General features: G+C 40.4%; 5 protein-coding genes across 5 annotated transcripts; 2 read left to right on the top strand and 3 right to left on the bottom strand.

Annotated features, from left to right (window-relative positions):
- Window positions 1-31: 31 nt before the first annotated feature.
- PKNH_1138200 (conserved Plasmodium protein, unknown function) lies at window positions 32-379 on the top strand (the record flags this gene model as incomplete). The annotated part of the gene is made up of 1 exon (XM_002261516.1): window positions 32-379. The coding sequence occupies one exon, from the start codon at window positions 32-34 to the stop codon at window positions 377-379; it is 348 nt and encodes a 115-aa protein (XP_002261552.1).
- A 4352-nt stretch (window positions 380-4731) lies between these two features.
- Window positions 4732-5733, top strand: PKNH_1138100 (lsm12, putative; the record flags this gene model as incomplete). Its single annotated transcript, XM_002261515.1, has 3 exons — window positions 4732-5093; window positions 5323-5452; window positions 5686-5733. 3 exons carry the CDS (start codon window positions 4732-4734, stop codon window positions 5731-5733), a joined length of 540 nt encoding a protein of 179 aa, XP_002261551.1.
- A 426-nt stretch (window positions 5734-6159) lies between these two features.
- PKNH_1138000 (conserved Plasmodium protein, unknown function) lies at window positions 6160-6593 on the bottom strand (the record flags this gene model as incomplete). Its single annotated transcript, XM_002261514.1, has 3 exons — window positions 6160-6248; window positions 6337-6394; window positions 6504-6593. The coding sequence occupies 3 exons, from the start codon at window positions 6591-6593 to the stop codon at window positions 6160-6162; spliced, it is 237 nt and encodes a 78-aa protein (XP_002261550.1).
- Window positions 6594-7145: 552 nt separating this feature from the next.
- On the bottom strand, window positions 7146-8927 carry PKNH_1137900 (uncharacterized protein; the record flags this gene model as incomplete). Its single annotated transcript, XM_002261513.1, has 1 exon — window positions 7146-8927. The coding sequence occupies one exon, from the start codon at window positions 8925-8927 to the stop codon at window positions 7146-7148; it is 1782 nt and encodes a 593-aa protein (XP_002261549.1).
- A 2027-nt stretch (window positions 8928-10954) lies between these two features.
- Window positions 10955-16666, bottom strand: PKNH_1137800 (leucine-rich repeat protein; the record flags this gene model as incomplete). The annotated part of the gene is made up of 8 exons (XM_002261512.1): window positions 10955-11056; window positions 11202-11512; window positions 11657-11720; window positions 11902-12055; window positions 12190-12281; window positions 12426-12498; window positions 12625-12671; window positions 12818-16666. The coding sequence occupies 8 exons, from the start codon at window positions 16664-16666 to the stop codon at window positions 10955-10957; spliced, it is 4692 nt and encodes a 1563-aa protein (XP_002261548.1).
- Window positions 16667-16740: the final 74 nt, after the last annotated feature.

Genomic DNA, 16740 nt, shown 5'->3' with positions numbered 1-16740 from the left:
ATAAAAAAAGAAAAAAAAAAAAAGTCGCGAAATGTGCAGCGCAATAAGTCGCGTATATGGAAACAAAAAAAAAAAAAAAAAAAAAAAAAATGCAACAGCGCTCGAAGAACAATGGATCAAGGGAGGAACAAGAATGGAACAAAGGATGGAGAACAAGCGTGTAACAAAAGAAAAGGCAAAAAAGGAGGAGCCCACACCTCAATGGAAAATTTGTGGAACAGGAAAAAATCAAGAGAGATGGAACTCTGACGAAAAAAAAGGAACGAAAAAAAGCAAAGGAAGAAGGTATGCAAACACGAAAAAAAAAAAAAAAAAAAAGGGGGAATCCAAACCACGAAGAGGAGAAGGACGAAGAGACGCACGACGAGAAAACGTATGAACAAGGAAAGATGAAAAAAAAAAAAAAAATTAAACATAAAACATAAAAAAAAGAAAAAAATTAAACATTAAACATAAAAAAAAAAAGAAAAAAAAAAAAAAGCTTGAAAAATGCTAAAAAAAAAAAAAAAAATGAACAAAAAAATTATGAACAGGACGAGGAAAATGGGAAAAAATTATGACCTGTACATATATTTTATTATTTTTTTTTTTTTTTACTAGAAAAAGGCTTTCACAATTTTCATGTATGGCTGACTTGTGGATCGTGTATGTAGGCAATGGACGTAAGCATATGTATATGTACCTATATATACTCATGCACATGTACGCGTGTAACATGTGCGAAAGGGTGTAAACAGGGTGCTACGTCTGCTACATCAACATTACGCAAAAATTTTGGAGAAGCGGCGCCTTCAAGGGCTGTTCGCGCACGAGAATTGAAAATTATCATAAACTATTCGTAAAAAGTATGTAAAAAAAAAAAAAAAAAAAAACTTCTATGCATGTTTGGGCTTATCTTACACTTAATAACGTTCCACTTAATGTACGCACAGTGTGTCGCCTGGTATTCATGCACATACGTAGGAGGCATATATACACATTCGATCTTATGTATGCCCAATGAAACAGCCGCAATTCGCTCTAAACTTTAAAGGCAAACTTCGCAGCAAAGGAGCCGTTGCGCAGTTGTTTCAGCAGGAATGTAAATCCGAAACGCATTGGTCAATAGGGTAAGAAGCAGAAGAAAAAAAAGAAAGAAAGAAAAAAAAATTCATAAAATGTAAATCTTCTGCTGTATGTATCAATGTTTGGCAATCACAATGTAGAATATGTTTTTTTTTTTAAAGTGGAGCTCCGCTTTTTACTTCCCCCTTTTTTTTTTTTTTTTTTTTTTTTTTGGACTATCACTGAAGAGGGAGATTTTTTTCAATTTTTTTTTCTGTGTAGTAAAAAATATATATATACGATTATGTATGTGTACATGTATATTCATAGATAAATGCCTACAGTGGGGGCTAAGAAGTCGCCGATACGGCGTTGCTCGCAAATGCACAAGTAGTAATTCTCGTTGCAGATTTTTTTAAAACCATATGAAGAGACTGTGCAGGGGGTCTGCTGCGAACGTAAAGAAAGGATAAGCAGTTATCTTGCCACACTTATAAATATGCGTGCACATATATACACTCGCGCATTCACTCACGTAGATGATATATACCTGCTAGGTACATGATATGAAAATGTGCAACAATTTGTTTAAGTATGCACACGCATGATGCTTGATCATATACACTGGGTGTGCGCTGCCCACAGGTGTTTATTTTACACAATTTGAAACACCAGCTATGTTAAACTGGTATGTTAAAGAAGGTGTGGCCTCCTTGGTGAGAACGAGGATGCATACATGTATGGATATGTCGGCGATCTTTGCCTTGTAGATGTCCCCACATCACCGTGGCGGACACGCTCCACGTGAGTCACGTTTGGCGCGACTGCGTAAAAAATGCAAGTTCTCTACTCAGAATTGGTGATGAAACGATATTGAATGGAGACGTTTGGGAAGAGATTACACAAAGGAGGTGATCCTCCGTTCTCTATACAGAAGAACTACCGTTCCTTGACGCATCACTTACTCAGCAGTTGCTTTTACAAAAGGTTAGGAGTGTCGTTCGAAGAGATAATATTTTCACACCATTCGAAAAAAATATATATATATATATGTAAGTATATCACTTATGTTCACAATGTTCTTAACAGAGTTAACAAGAAAGGGATGTACAATTAAAATATTCCACGTTTATCTAAACACATGTTTGATAAGTGTGGTTCATTTAAGAGAAAGTTGGGATTTACTTATGTGTAGTTGGGAATACATGTCACAAGGGTGTTCCATTTCAATTCTTTGCACATTCTTTTTTCTTACATATGCCGATTGCTATGTTATTATTTACGGAACATTATTTTCTTTTGTTTGTCGTCATGTGACTGTTCCTTGGATTTGTACTTAGCTGTAAGTTTGGCTGTAAAATAGGATGAAAATTTAGCTGTAAAATTATATTTCAGCTTGATGCCATTTCACCGCCTGCTTTAGCTTTAATTTTAATTTTAATTTTTTTCGCCCCGTGCATGCTTCTCATTTGAAATATCACTGAGAGCTTTGTAGAACACGATTGCGGGACCCTTTCATGTGTACCAGTTTTTTGTGTACCCCATTTTGTGTACCCCATTTTGTGCACCCCCTTTTTTTTCTCCTCTCATATGAACCACGCCGAAAACGTGGAGACAGAGTTCTTTCTCAAAGTCTAAATTGGGAAAACACCGACATGAAAAGAAAAGTTTCCTAAAATTTCCCTTTTTTCCTGGTGACTAACTTTTTAAGGGCGGCAAACACGTGCATATCAATAGGCATATATAAAAATGCCTATACGACCATGTCCACCACAATAGCTCTCCTTAGACACTACCTTCCCAACAGCTAGCTATCATTGCGCACCCATCACGTACGTAAATAATCACAGATATGATGTTTTTATCGTTTTTAGCTTTTACCTTTTATCGTTCTTTTTTTTTTTTTTTTTTTTTTTTCTCTTCTTCTTCCTCCCCGCTTTGACCAATAACTTGTAGCTCACTTTTTATGTGACGCTGTTCCTATATTATTCCCTCTCTCGTTGCTAAATTTTTCATCGAGGAAAAACCTGAATGTGCATTTTATGTACAAGCTGAACGATATTTTTTTTTTTTTTATTTATTTTGGAGAGGGGGCTAAGATATGGAAACGGGGTACACGTGCAGCGCCTTTTTCAGGCCATTTCGTCGGCGGATATACTTCCCCTGCTACGTTAAAAGTGCGCATTTATGTGTACGTATTGGTTGACCATTTTTTTCTTTTTTTGCAAAATTATTTCCGTGGGAGGATTTCTTTTTTTTCAAATTTTCTCCATTTGCCCGGAACACAGCTTCATACCCGTTGAGAGAGAAAAAACAAATTACACTTTTCCTAACCTGACTAGCGAATGTACATCCAGCAGGGATGGGAAAAGAAAAATGGTAGTCCCACTCTCCACGCGATAGTCCTCTTCCTTGACCCACGCATAGCTATCGGCGTGCATTTTGTTCAACTGGATCCCGCCTGTACTCGTATGTCCATCACCTTATGTTTTCACAGCGTAGGTAGATATTCCTGCGTTCCACGATTGTAAGTGCAAGTTCCCTTTTCAGCCCCCTCGTGGTGTAGGGCAAGGATATCAGCACAGGTATATTTCGGCCTTATTTTTTCTTTTCTGTTGATGCATTTATAGTTCGAAACGTATGCGAAAAGGTAGCTCATGAATTCATTAGTGTACACGTAAGGTTTAGGGTACCCAGGGTCAAATACACATTCGGTGAATTTCCCCCATTCCAACTGTCAGTTCGTACGTCCCACACCCCGTTCGAGGTGTCCGCCTAATTTTATGCATCTCTTCGTAGGCATACCTTTTCCCAAAGTGGTAATACAAAAAAGGATGCCTTTTAAATATACAGCGAAATTTTCCTCTCTACAACTTTTTTTTGTTAAGGGGGAGAACGTTCCTTTTGGTGCGAAGATCGACGCGTCAGCATCGCGAGGTATAATACTCTGGCTATCTGGAAAAAAAAAAAAAAAAAAAAATATATATATATATATACCCGCTGGTAGGGATACGCATTGAGTAAGTACACATGTGCTACAACATAAGGTAGAAGGTTCGATAGAAAAAAAAAGCAAAACAATTTTCGTGCGTTCTGCAGATATTCTCCATTTCAACTTGGTGTCAATTCATTGACGAGGGAACGACAACAATCCCCATTGGGTTCACTTCACGCAGAATTCATTTTGCATTTTAATAGTTCCTCCTACGCAAAAAAAAAAAAAAAAAAAAAAAGTAAAAAATAAAAAATAAAACTTCCTCTTCATATGCGAAGGAAGAACCTTGAAGAGGATTGCTCATGTAGGGGATACATTCATTATATGTGCAACGCGGACGCAGGTGGGAAGGCCTTTTCCACAAAAACCTTAGTATAGTTAGGTGCCCGTAGTAAACTTTCCACTGGTCCCAGTTTGGCAACGGTATTTTGTTGAGTAGCTGTTTGTTCACTGCATTTTCACCTGAACATGTGTGCAATTTTTTTTTTTTTTTTTTTTTTTTTTTTTTTTTTTGCGCGAGAGCTATTCGGTTGGTATTCGGCCCACTTACATCCATCCCATTTTATCTTTCCTTTCCCACTTTCCTTCCGCCCCCATGACCACAGCTACAAAATAAATACATAACTCCCTTGCAAAGCGATCTTTCGACTGAATTTTTAAAGAAATGCTCTCAGAGGTAACCACAGTGTACCATGAACAAAAGTATCTTTGACCCCTGCCTACACTTTGGTCATGTAGTTCAAACGAAGACGAAGGATGGAGAGACATTCGAAGGGGAACTCTACTGTTACGATACAAATTTCAAGTTCATAATCATTAAGGATGAGAGTAAAAATGGCACTGCAAACTTTTACATTATTAAGACAGATATTATCGTAGATATAGAGATACGAAGAAGAATAAAAATTCTGCATGACCCTCTTCCACAAATTGAGAGGTCCCTCATCGAGAAAATCGAAAAGAAGGCTTTAGAAAACTTTGAACAAATCAAGGCACGTATAGGTATTGGCGTAACGCAGGAAGCACAGGAGCTCTTCGATTTTATATGGAAAACGTATGTACACTGGGCGCATGGCCAATTCATTTAAAACGCTACCCCCTTTTCGGGTGCTGTGTGACCTGTCCCTCGTGTTCTCCAAATAATCACGCAGGGATTAGGAACAGAAAACACACTCTACCTCGTATGGGTCCTCACAAATATTGACATCCCTGTACTCATGAAAATCACACATGGAACATTCCCTCTATTCCCCCCCCCCCCTCCTCCCTTCCCCTTCCGTTAGGCATCCAGACTGCACTTGGAGCAATAAAGACATTTTGGTCCTTAACGGAGAAGTCAGGATCAAGCCTCCTTATGGACCCGATAACTGCGTAGCGAAGAATGAAAATCTCAAGGATAGATTCTCGACCGTGGTAGGGAGAACAATCCAGTGAGAGAGAGGGAGAGTATGTGTATGCTCCTTCCTATATTTTCTAGATTAACCATTTGGTTTAACTAGCACGAGGCTATCGACGTGAGGGCTATTAAGAAAACACGAAACCGTTCCGTATACGTTCATGTTGTTGTGAAAGATTACCCAGCACATTTTTGCTAGTCCAACAACCATTAAGCGCTACACTGATTCGCTTCCCTTTCCTTCCCTCAGATCTCGAAGTTTCGCCAAAAGAAGAATAATATGCCCAGTTGGGGCTGAGTCGCTTGCGAAGAAAGCAGTTGCGTCAGGAGTACCACAGAGTGATGTAGACGTTTGTATATACAGAGTAACAACTTAGTAGTTCATCATTTAGATGATTGTGCATGCAGTTATCACACACAAAGAGGTTAGTTGGACAATTTAAAAAAGAAAAGAAATGTTTTAATTTGGCGCATGTTGAAATTTTTTCTCTCCATGCATGAATACTCGGAAGTAATTTCTCCATAAAATAGGGGGCACTTCCGTGATTGTTCTGTAGTGTGTATGCACACGGTATACCACTGTGTGTACAACATTGGTGCGCGAACTGCACTAAAGGAACGAACGCTCATTTGTACACCCCATCTTTAATTAAAAAAAAAAAAAAAAACACTCATATGATAAACATTCACATGTATAATGGGTTGAATTACCAACTGGCATCTTCTATTGATTCCTTCTCCTTATGTCTCCTCTGGGTTCTCCAAAATTTGCTTCTTCTTCGTGGTGTTCCTTTTCACCTGTTGGCGCAGTCGCTGCGGGGGGGGCATATGGAGGTAGCACCGTGTATTAGTAGCGGTGCATCGCTGGACGTTATGCCCTTTTTTCTTTTTTTTTGCCTACGCATGGTTAGCTTGAGGTAAAGGGCAAACATAATGAACGGGACGAAGACGATGGCCCACTGTAAAGAAGTCGCGAAAGGGAAAAGGGAACGACTGTTTCAAGGAACACATGCGTTTGTTCATCACATGTATGTCCATTTATTGATCTCATCTGTGCGCATGGCCCACCTGGACCCAGGCGTTCCGCAGGTAGCTAGCGAAGTAAATCCAAAAGTCCGGCTCGGGTGGCGGGTGAGACGCGTAGCCCACTTCCATCATGTGCATGGCTAAGGAAGGAAGAAGCGGGACATTTGTGCCCAGCTTCAACACAACTAGCACGATCAACGGTTTGCGCACAGGAACACAAATGACCACCTTTGGAAGATGCGCCTATTTCGTCTTTGGCACGGCGAAATAAAACTGGGCGACGCACGGGTTTATGTATTCATTTGTTCATCATTAAATTTGTTTGCCATTTTTTTTTTTTTTTTTTTTTTTTTTTTTTTTCCTTTTGGGAGAAAAAGCCGGGGCATTGCCCTTACCTGACCTGTTCAGGCGGACGCTACTGATAAGCGAAGCGACCACTTTCATGTCGCATTTTTACGTCGCGTTTTTACGTCGCATTTTTCAGTTTTACTCGGTTCCTCAAAAAATGAAAAAATTTATTTCAGCGTTAGCTTAAAATATATAGCACAATGGAGTGCATGGTATGGGAAAATAAAAAAAAAAAAAATAGAAAGGTTGGGATGGGATGGAGAGGAGGTGCAAATGGGCATGCATAAGAAAGTTGCACAGATTGACAGCTACCAGGTGGACTGCTGTCCTGTTGGTTCACACCTTGGGGCGGCCCTTGCCCTTGTTCTTGCGCCTGAAGTTCTCGTACTTGGCCTTATACGCATGTGGCGCACCAGTACCCTGCAAATTGTTACTTAAATTTTTGCACATGTTAATTTGGTGCATAAAGTAGTCAATGAAGATCTTCTGCTGTGCCCGCGTCTTAATGTTCAGTATATCCATATCGATGTAAAAGTCGAAGGAGGAGCCAAACACAGATGTAACCACTTCACCTTTGTATAATGGGCCCTCTTTCCAGACGAGTTGCCTCCCGGAATTCTTAACGCACATAATATCTGCGCAGACCTGTTCCTCGTTAGGTGGAATTTCTCCATTTTCAGCATCCCCCATGGGGTTCTTCACTAGTCCGCTTTTTTGCCACTCCTTCTGTTCTGTTGCAAGGCGTCTCTGTTCTCCATAATTCATGAGGCTACTCAACTTTTTCAATTGAATGTTATGATACAATTTGGAGTAGGACATAAAGTGGAAAGCCTTCTTCTGGTAGGAAACGTCTTTTAAAAAAATATTAAGTTGGGTGGTCATAGGATCGGAATTGTAAGTCTGATTCTGTACATTTTCAAAGTTCGTCAATAGTTGGAAACTGATGTTAGAAAGAGGGTCGATAAATTTAGGAGCGACTTTGTAGAAGAGATCAGCATAAGCTTGCTCATTCGTTGTCTGGAGAAGAGCATAAAATTTTCCCGAATAATTTTCCTTTATATTTTGCAATACTGTTTCATCTAGTCTAGTATTACTCAACGTATGGCAAATAATTACAATGAAATACATTTTGTCTATCAACTTATGGATTTGGCTCTGCTCATACCTTTGCTGATTCGACAAATGAACTTTCTGTTTGGATAGATAAATTAATATTTGAGACAAAACTTTAATGCTATCGTTGTACCTTCTCAACATCATGTAGCAAAATGCAACGTGATAATAAATATTGATGTGGCAGAGAGTTACCTTCCAGTAAAGTGCCTTGTGACTTAGCTCTATGTACGATATTATTTTTAATGCGGTGTAGTAATCTCCCATTAGAACATACGCTTTCAATAAGATACAACAAGCGAAGTATGAAAACTGGTACCTACTGGATAATTCTTCATTGCTTACGTGAAAAACATTATGCACAAAGATACTTCTTTCCTCATCCGAAAGGTTAGTAAATTCACCCTTCAACAATAGACTATGTAAAACTTCAAACACAATGCTACTCTCAAAAACATCAGTGTGTTTTATCAAGAAGTTTATTCCTTCTTTATTCTCCTCTGGATTCTTCAATAATTTTAGCTTGTAATGACACATAGACTGGTATTGATAAAGGTACTCGGACAGGAAATCGTGAATCCACACGTTTGGCATCACCAGCACATTGTCGTTCGTATCTCCAGATGGATCCGAACATATGGTGGAAATAAAATTCAAAAGACATTTGTAGTTATCCCACGAATTTTTTCTATCTTCCAACGTAACATCATTTATTATGAATACGTGTCTGTAATACAGTTCTTCATAAAGAGAGTGAATCAGATTGTGAAAACGATTTTTCTGCTTGTAGAAAATATCTACCAACTTGATCGATGGCCATCGGATGTTCTTGAAGTAGATCTCCGATATGGCATAGAAGTCGGTATCGAACAATTTCTTTATTGCCTCTGCGTTTCGGTGGTACACGAAGTCGTGTAGGTTTATGAGAAATGTCTCAACTTCCTCTTCGAAGCTCACGAGCATGTGGCTCCCCGCAGCGTTCTCCCCGTCTCCGTACTCCGCCATGCTGTACACGTGGTAGCGTTGCAGTTGTGTACTAGTGTAGTGACCTTGTCCGCTTTCGCCGCGTCAGCCTTTATGGAAAACGTATCAATCCTCAACGGAAAGGTATAAAACAACGGTTTCCCTTTCAGTTTTGATGCACGCAGGTACCCACTTCGGCTGTGGCCTGGAGGTGAGCGACAAACTCACCAACTCCTCAAATAAAACCAGATGACACGTGCCTCCAGCTAGTGCCGCGCAAAGCAAACTACTCACTGTTCACCTATGCACAAGCACAGTGAAAATATGGGGCTACGAACAAGTCGGTATGCCAGGCGCGGGGGGAAAAAAAAAAGGGAGGCATATAGTACCGGCATACAAAGGCATAAAAAAAAATATATATATATATATACATACATATATTTAAAAAAAGCAAAGTCAAAAAAAAAAAAAAAAAAAAAAAAAAAAAAGAATGAGTAAAAGTAAAAAAATAATAGAGTGGTACAAATAAAAACAGAACGAAATAAATGTATTTTGAGAAAAAAAAAAAAAGAAAAAACAAGAAAAAAAGAAAAGAAAAAAAAAAAGAAAAAAAAAAAGGAAAACCAGCTAAGCCAAGCCGAGTCAATCACCTTATTGGAGAAATAAGAAACCCACTTTATCGCCCCCAAATTTATACATCAGTTGAAAGGCAAGAGCGGCGCTGTGTTACTCATAACGTGCACCATGGGCTGTAGAATATATATTCATCCCACACCTATTTGTAGAGTCAAAAAACGCTACGGCCAGGAGATGGTGCCTTCCCCGTTACGCCCAATGAAGTAAAAACGCTACCAAGGATGGAAATCGAAGAATCCCCTGATCCCATTTTATGTGCCTTACATATGAGCATTTTTACGCCCTCTAAAAAAAAAAAAAAAAAAAAAAAAGAAATAAAGAAAAAGAAAAACAAAAACAAAGGAACACTTCCTGCCAAGTAAAACCATATACCTAAGCTGCTATTTTCTAAATCCATGCAACAAATTTGGTTTACGCGCATACCGGCTTGTGCGTTTTAAAGGGCGTAGCATGGGGCGGCGGCAGCGTCAAAGAGCTTCTCGTGGAACCACAATAAGGGATTGCCTCGTTTTGCTTCACCAGGCTGCGTTGGGCTATCACACCAAGAATTTTGCCAAGCACTCTTTGATTATCTCTTCACCCGTTCAGGCAGAGGGAGTCGCACACAAAGAACATAAACATGGGTACAGGTTGAAGGGGGAAAAAATAAAAAAAAAGCATCACAACGCTTTGGTAATGAGAGTAATATCGTTGCCACCTCGTAACGTTGACTAGAGAATGGTCGCAAGGAGAAGGAGACCTTCCCCCTTTCGTATGTCAAGTTTCTGGTTAAACAGAGCAACCTTGGTTGTCCCTGACCTGTAGTGATTATGGCCCATTAAGCTTCTATTCCGCCAGGATGAGTTACGCATGCAGAATACACATTTAAGTAGACGTATGTCTTTGCATAGCTGCACATGCGCGAATTTTTTATTACGTGTGCACGCCGCAATTCCTGTATTCACAAATGACGGGGCATGGCGTTCACAGGCGGAGGAAAATTTTAAAAATATGACAAAAAAAAAAAAAAAAAAAAAAAACGCAGAACAGGGTGCGTGGGAAAGAAATAACAACTGCCAAAGGGGCTAGCGGAGCGGTGGTAAAGAAAAGGAAGGAAAGCATTTTAAGTGCTTCTAACTCGGGGGAGATACATATATGTGAGGAGCAGATCAAAGAGTTCGCTTGTGAGGACAAATGGGCAAAACCACTGACCTTCAATGCGAATGCGTTCTTCACACCCAAAACAATTTTGTAGCCATTTCTCCTCTAAAAAAAAAAAAAAAAAAAAAAAAAAAAAAAAAAAAAAAATACCTTTTTTCTTGTTATGCTACCATCATAGTGGCTTTTGAAAAAAAAAAACGTCAGCCGAGACAAAACTGGAGAGGAAATCTGATATAACCAATCCGTGTGAAGGTGGTAAATAACCCAAAGTACATGGAATAGCCAAAGTCCCCTTATGCGTATTTCCTTATCAGTTCCTTGACTTTTTCGTTTTTGTTCGTTTGGATGTATTTCATATCCATGATGTATTTGTACTTGAGCTCTTCGTAGTTTTTCTGCACAGGGAAAGGGCGAGGGGGCCAAAAAATGAAATGGAGAAAAAAAAAAAAAGCAGTAGTGGATGAGGAAATGGGTAGATGAACGAATTAGCACATGGCGAATCAAAACCTGCCCCTTTGCATTCTTCCTTTTCCTCCTCACCTTTAATATGTTATGGTTTGTTATCAATTTGGTGTGCTTGTCCGCCACGACCACCCAGTTGGTAGCCTCGTCGGCCCAGGACTGCAATTGAGACTCCAAGTTCTCAATTTGGATGTTCTTCTCATTAATAATTTTTTCCTTCTCTGTCAACAGGGAGTGCATTTTTATTTGTTCGTCGTGCAACTTGTCGACCATAAGTTCGTAATTCTTGTCGTGTATTTTGTGTACATTGCGGTCCAAATAATTTTTCAGTTTGTTCTCCAGGCATTTTATTTCTTCTTTGTACTGCTTCACGCTTTTAACATTTTCCCCTAAGTAACGGAAAAAAGGGGGGAAGGGCGGTGTGCAAAACAGGGGGTCATCCAAGTCGACAGAACCAACTAGGCCAAAATGACTAAGTTATTCCAACACTCTACACACAAAAGGAAAGATAAAGATATTGTCCCCTTCCTCACCTTTATCATTGAGTAAGTCCAGTAGCTGCGCTCGTTCCTTCTGAAACATCTTTTCCTTTTCGTCCTGAGTTGTTCAAAAAAAAAAAAAAAAAAAAAAAAACAGCCAAATGGAGTAAACATTCTGAACGGTTCAGGTATTTTTTTACGCTTTTCATGTTTTTTTTTTTTTTTTTTTTTTTTTTCTTTCCTTCTGGCTAGCTGGTGCAAATTTCTCACAGGGACAGAATAAAATGCCCGGGTCTTACCATCATTTGGTTGTTCTTTCTTTCGAATTCTTTTAGGAGGGCATCCTTCTTTGCCAACTGCATCGTCAAATCTTTCATTTTTTTTTCGTTTTCGAGAACGCCATTCTTCATGTCCGCTACGCTTTGTGTTATTTTGGCCAAATTGCTATTTAAACTGCGCGGTGGAAGTGGTAGACAGAGGATGTATTAGAACAGACAGTAATGCATTGTCAGAACATTCCCCCTAAAGCGAAGAACGCTGAACATTTCGTTGCATCTACACATATATGTGTGATCATTCGTGCCAACCTGGTAATGATTTCGTTCTTCTTTTGCAACTCGCAGTGGTACTCGTTTTTCTTTTTTACTATTTCCTCCACGTTTTTTAGAAGTTCCAATTGCTACAGTGGGAGAAAGGGGGAAAATAACCGAGTGTGTTTCTTAGTGCGTCCATTTTGTGTATCCACTAGGGTGTAATTATCTATTTATATATTTGTCTGTCCATTAATTTTTTTTTTTTTTATTTGCTCCTTAATCTAACTTACCTTCCTCTGGGTGACCATTTGTATTTCGACGCTCTTCTCCTTTTTTATGTACACATTGGCTAGGTTTTCTATTCTGTAGACGGGGAGGATTAAAATAATAATGCCACTCATGAGTTGTTCGCGTTCTCCCAACACGGCATCGCCCAAGTAATCTCACTTGTCAAAGTGACCTCTCACTTTTGCGTGCCCTTTGCATTACCTCTTCGTCATTACGTGAGATTCTCCAAAAACGTCGGAGAACACGTTCTGCGGAATTGGAAAAACAAAAGAAAAAAGATGATATCCTTTTTCGTGCTTTCTATGGGATCCATAATGATACATGCATGATGTGTTTATATGATGCGTTGTCCAATGCATGAACGGAGCTGTGCTGAGCACACGCGATGTCTTACGTAAATCTGTTCCATAGTGTTTTCGATGTATTTGTTCTGGTGATCTATGTCATCTTCCGGTATATCCACCTGTTCCTGCTCGGCCAGTTTGAACCTCTCCCTCATGTGTTGGTACCTCTTGACAACTCTGCACTTTTGCTTGTAGCAATTTTCCAATTTTTTTATTTTTGCCTTTAATTTTTTCTTACTCTCTTTTAATTGCATTATTTCCTTTTGAAACTTGTCATTTTGATCTAAGAGAATATCACTCTGTTGTTTTTCTTTGCCCAGTGTGAGGCACACTTCCTTGAGATGTAGGGCTAGACTGTTGCTGAGGGTTGCGTCCTTTTCGTTCGACGCTTGCAGGTCGTTCATTCTCTTTAGGATTTCGGCCCTGCTGGAAGGGAGCGTATCCTCTTGGCTTTTTTCTCTCTGATTGTTTAATTTATCAGTGCTACTTTCTTTGTAGTTTCTTTCGTCATTGTTGCTTTCTTTATCATGGCCTCTTCCCTTTCCATTTTCTTCTGCTTTCCCCCCTCCATCGATCGCGCCTCCCTGTATGCGAATCGGGTATGCGTAGACACTGATCCCTCTCGATCTATGCAACTCCCCCAAGCCATTATCATAGGGGAAATTCATGCGGAGCTTCTCATCTGCCTTGAGAATATGCTTATGTGAATCCCTCTCGGTTACGTCTGTGGATTCTGACTTCACAGATGCAGAGTAGTCGCGACATTTTTTATCCTTCGACTTGTAGACACATGGGTCGTTACTCTTGTCTACTCCCCCACGTTTTTTCCACTTTTCACTTTTACATAGATCTAATTTTAGCAACTCCATCAGCGCTTTCTTCTTTTCCTCCTGTATCTCTCTGTTGTGCAGGTTTTTCTCATTTCCTTCTCCCTCCTTGGAAATGCTTTTTTCCTCCTTCACCGTTCCACTTGTTGCACTTGCACACTGCTTTTCATTCTCTTTCTTTAGTGTGCTTTTCTCTCGTGTCGAATCTTCCACATTGATTATCTTTCTAGGTACTACCTTAGTCACCAAGGAATGATTGTCTCCATTCATTGACTTTCTCCTTCCATCAAGACACTCTTCTTTTGCGTTCTTCCAACAAGATGCTCTCCTAACATTGTCCACATGAACTTCATCATTGAGAGTTTTATTTTTAATTAACGATTTTGCCTTCTCACCATTTGGTTCTTCTGTTCTCTTAGTTTTCTCCGCTCGAATGCCCCTCCTTATCAAGGAGTTTCTACAGAATCCCGCATTGAGGGCATCTCCTCCGTTGTCTTCTCCACGTTTGTGTTCGCTCACCATACGACCAGTTAACGCCCTATCCAGGTGTCTACCCTTGTTGGGTGGAACGCTAACTGGATCAGTACTCACGCCGCTTGCGCTACATTTATTCATCTGTGTAATCTCCCCCTGCGCAACATCCTCTCGTGTACTTTCTTCCCCTTCCGTGTTCTCCTCATCCGAGTCGCCCTCAAAAACGTCGCTACCCATGGAAGAGGAATTATTGGAGCTATACCTTTCCAACCCCTCGCTGCTGCTGAGAATTTCCTTTAATACTTTCTTGGCATGGTTACCATCGACAATGGAGGAAGTGCAACTTGTTTCTTCCTCCTCGACGTTCACTGCACTGCCACTCCCACTGTGATCGCGGACAAGGTGAATCAGACCATTTGGAGGAGCAACGTGTTCTTCTGATTCGGCGTCTTCCTCCGTTTCCATTTCCCCCTCATCCGATTCTTCAGTTTCCACTTCTTCGCAAGAGTAATCGCTTATCCCCTCCTGTCTCACCACTCCTTCATACGTCGAACCATTCTCACCTTCTGCGCTTGAGGCCTTCACCCCCTGGATTTTTCCCACCGCATTAATGAATTTCCCTTCGCTTGTCTGGACCATAGAACCTTCATTCTCACGTAAACATCGCTCCACCACATCATCGTTTATCCTTCCATTTATGGGTGTAACCATCTTGGATGCATTCGTGGAAACGTGTCGATTTATAGTGTTAATTAGCTTTTCTATATGTTTCTTCGTTGGGACGAAATCCTCCCTTATCTCACCTGATGGAACGGCATCGTGGCATACTTCTTCCGAGGCTTCTTCATTGTCTTTTGCTTCATCGTCTGTTGCTTCATCATCTGTTGCTTCATCATCTGTTGCTTCATCATCTGTTGCTTCATCATCTGTTGCTTCATCATCTGTTGCTTTGTCGTTCCTCTCTTCCCTTAAGTAGCGATATGCACTCGTCTCCTCCAAGTCATCTGCTCCATTCGGGAGTACCGATCTTTCCGCTAAGATATTTGGCTCGCTAACTTTCTCTCGGGCATTCTGCTCTTCTCTTGTCTGGTGCCTCATGGGGGGGTTCCTATCTCCACGCTTGTTCGATGTCAAGTTCGCTTCCACCGTCTTTATTAGCTTCTTCACCTGTCCCGCTGGTTCCTTCATCCTATCGCTTGGAGATATTCCTACTCGTTTCTCCTCGATCAGGGATTCATCTAAGTAAACCTGGACTGCATCTCCCCCTTCTGAGTATCCCATCTCTGTGTAATCATCGCGTACGTATCCCTCGTCTGGGTATCCTTCCTCCGATGCCGTTTTCTCCGTTTGGCTGGAGGCGCTGAGGAGATCGTCCACCAGATTTTTCTCTCCCTCCGGTTCATCACCCAAGTTATCTTCCTCACGTACCTCATCGACTACTTCCCTTACTGCAACCGTTTCTTCTCCTACGCCATCCACTTCCTCTCCTTCTTCACGCTCCTCTCCCAGGGCTACATCTGTGGTGAACCTTCCTCTGGTGTTGGCGCATCTGAGTACATCACAGACACTGAGGAACAGATGCTTTGGTTTGAGCACGTGCTGATTCCCTCGCAGAAACACATTTTGTAGACACTTCAGATTCCTATACTTTTGCAAAACGGAAAGGAAATACGAGTAGCACCCATTGGAAGAGGAGGGGGAAGAAGAAAAGGAATCCTCCTCTCTACTCATATTCTTTTCATTGTACTGCTTTAACCAGTTTTTGTTGTCTAGTAGGTAGAATAATTGCACCGGGTGGTTAATGAGATTAGAACGGAGATCCAACACTTTCAAATTTTTGAAGACACTCAATCCTTTTAAGTTGGTTAGTTTATTCCCTCGCAGGTAAAGGGTATCCAAAGAGTTAAAAAATAAAAGCATAACATCTTGCTCCGTTTTGTTGGTGATAAAATCATTTATATGTCCTTCATCTGAGAACCCTCCTTCGAAACTTCTCTCTTGATTCCTTCTGTTGATTATGTGTAGATATCTTTCAAAGGTAGTTAACTTCTTAATTTTGTTAAAGCTCACATCTAGGAATGCCAACCTGTTTAGTGGTAAGTCCCTATTCGTGTAAAATACTTTTTCATTAAGTAAATTATTTCTGTACGTATCATTGTAGGAAGAACTGGGCGATTTTTCTCCTTTCTCTTCCGGGAAGGAGAAACATGCAGTATTTACATCGCACTTTGGTTTACCCTCCGATTTTATCATACCCCCATGGTAAGAATATCTTTGCACTTCTTTCTCTTCAGTACCCGCGGATAACTTCTTCACCCCCTTAAAACATATATCCGTGAGGTCGTTATGGTGAGCAATTATTTTTTCTGTACAGGGGGGGATGAAATCTCCATCCAAGGAAGTTAAAAAATTGTTTGAGATATTTAATATTTTCAAATTTTCAAAACAGCTCAATCCCTTTAACGAGCGGATGCAGTTGTTGGATGCGTCTAGGTAGGTCACGCTCGTGTAGTCTGCGTTCTGCTCGATCAGTTTCTCCAGGATTAGGTCGGAGTCCTCCAGGCTCCTCAAGTTGCAGTTCGACAGGTCCAGAAGCATCTTACGGGATGGACAGGGAGGGATAATGGAGGAGGAAACTTAGCAGAGTGGTATCCTAGCTTCACCTTAATGTC

Source organism: Plasmodium knowlesi (genome assembly GCF_000006355.2).
Source record: "Plasmodium knowlesi strain H genome assembly, chromosome: 11".
NCBI classification, from domain to species: Eukaryota; Apicomplexa; class Aconoidasida; order Haemosporida; family Plasmodiidae; genus Plasmodium; species Plasmodium knowlesi.
The sequence above is the reverse complement of the archived record's forward strand: the minus strand, read 5'-3'. Positions and strand labels throughout refer to the sequence as shown.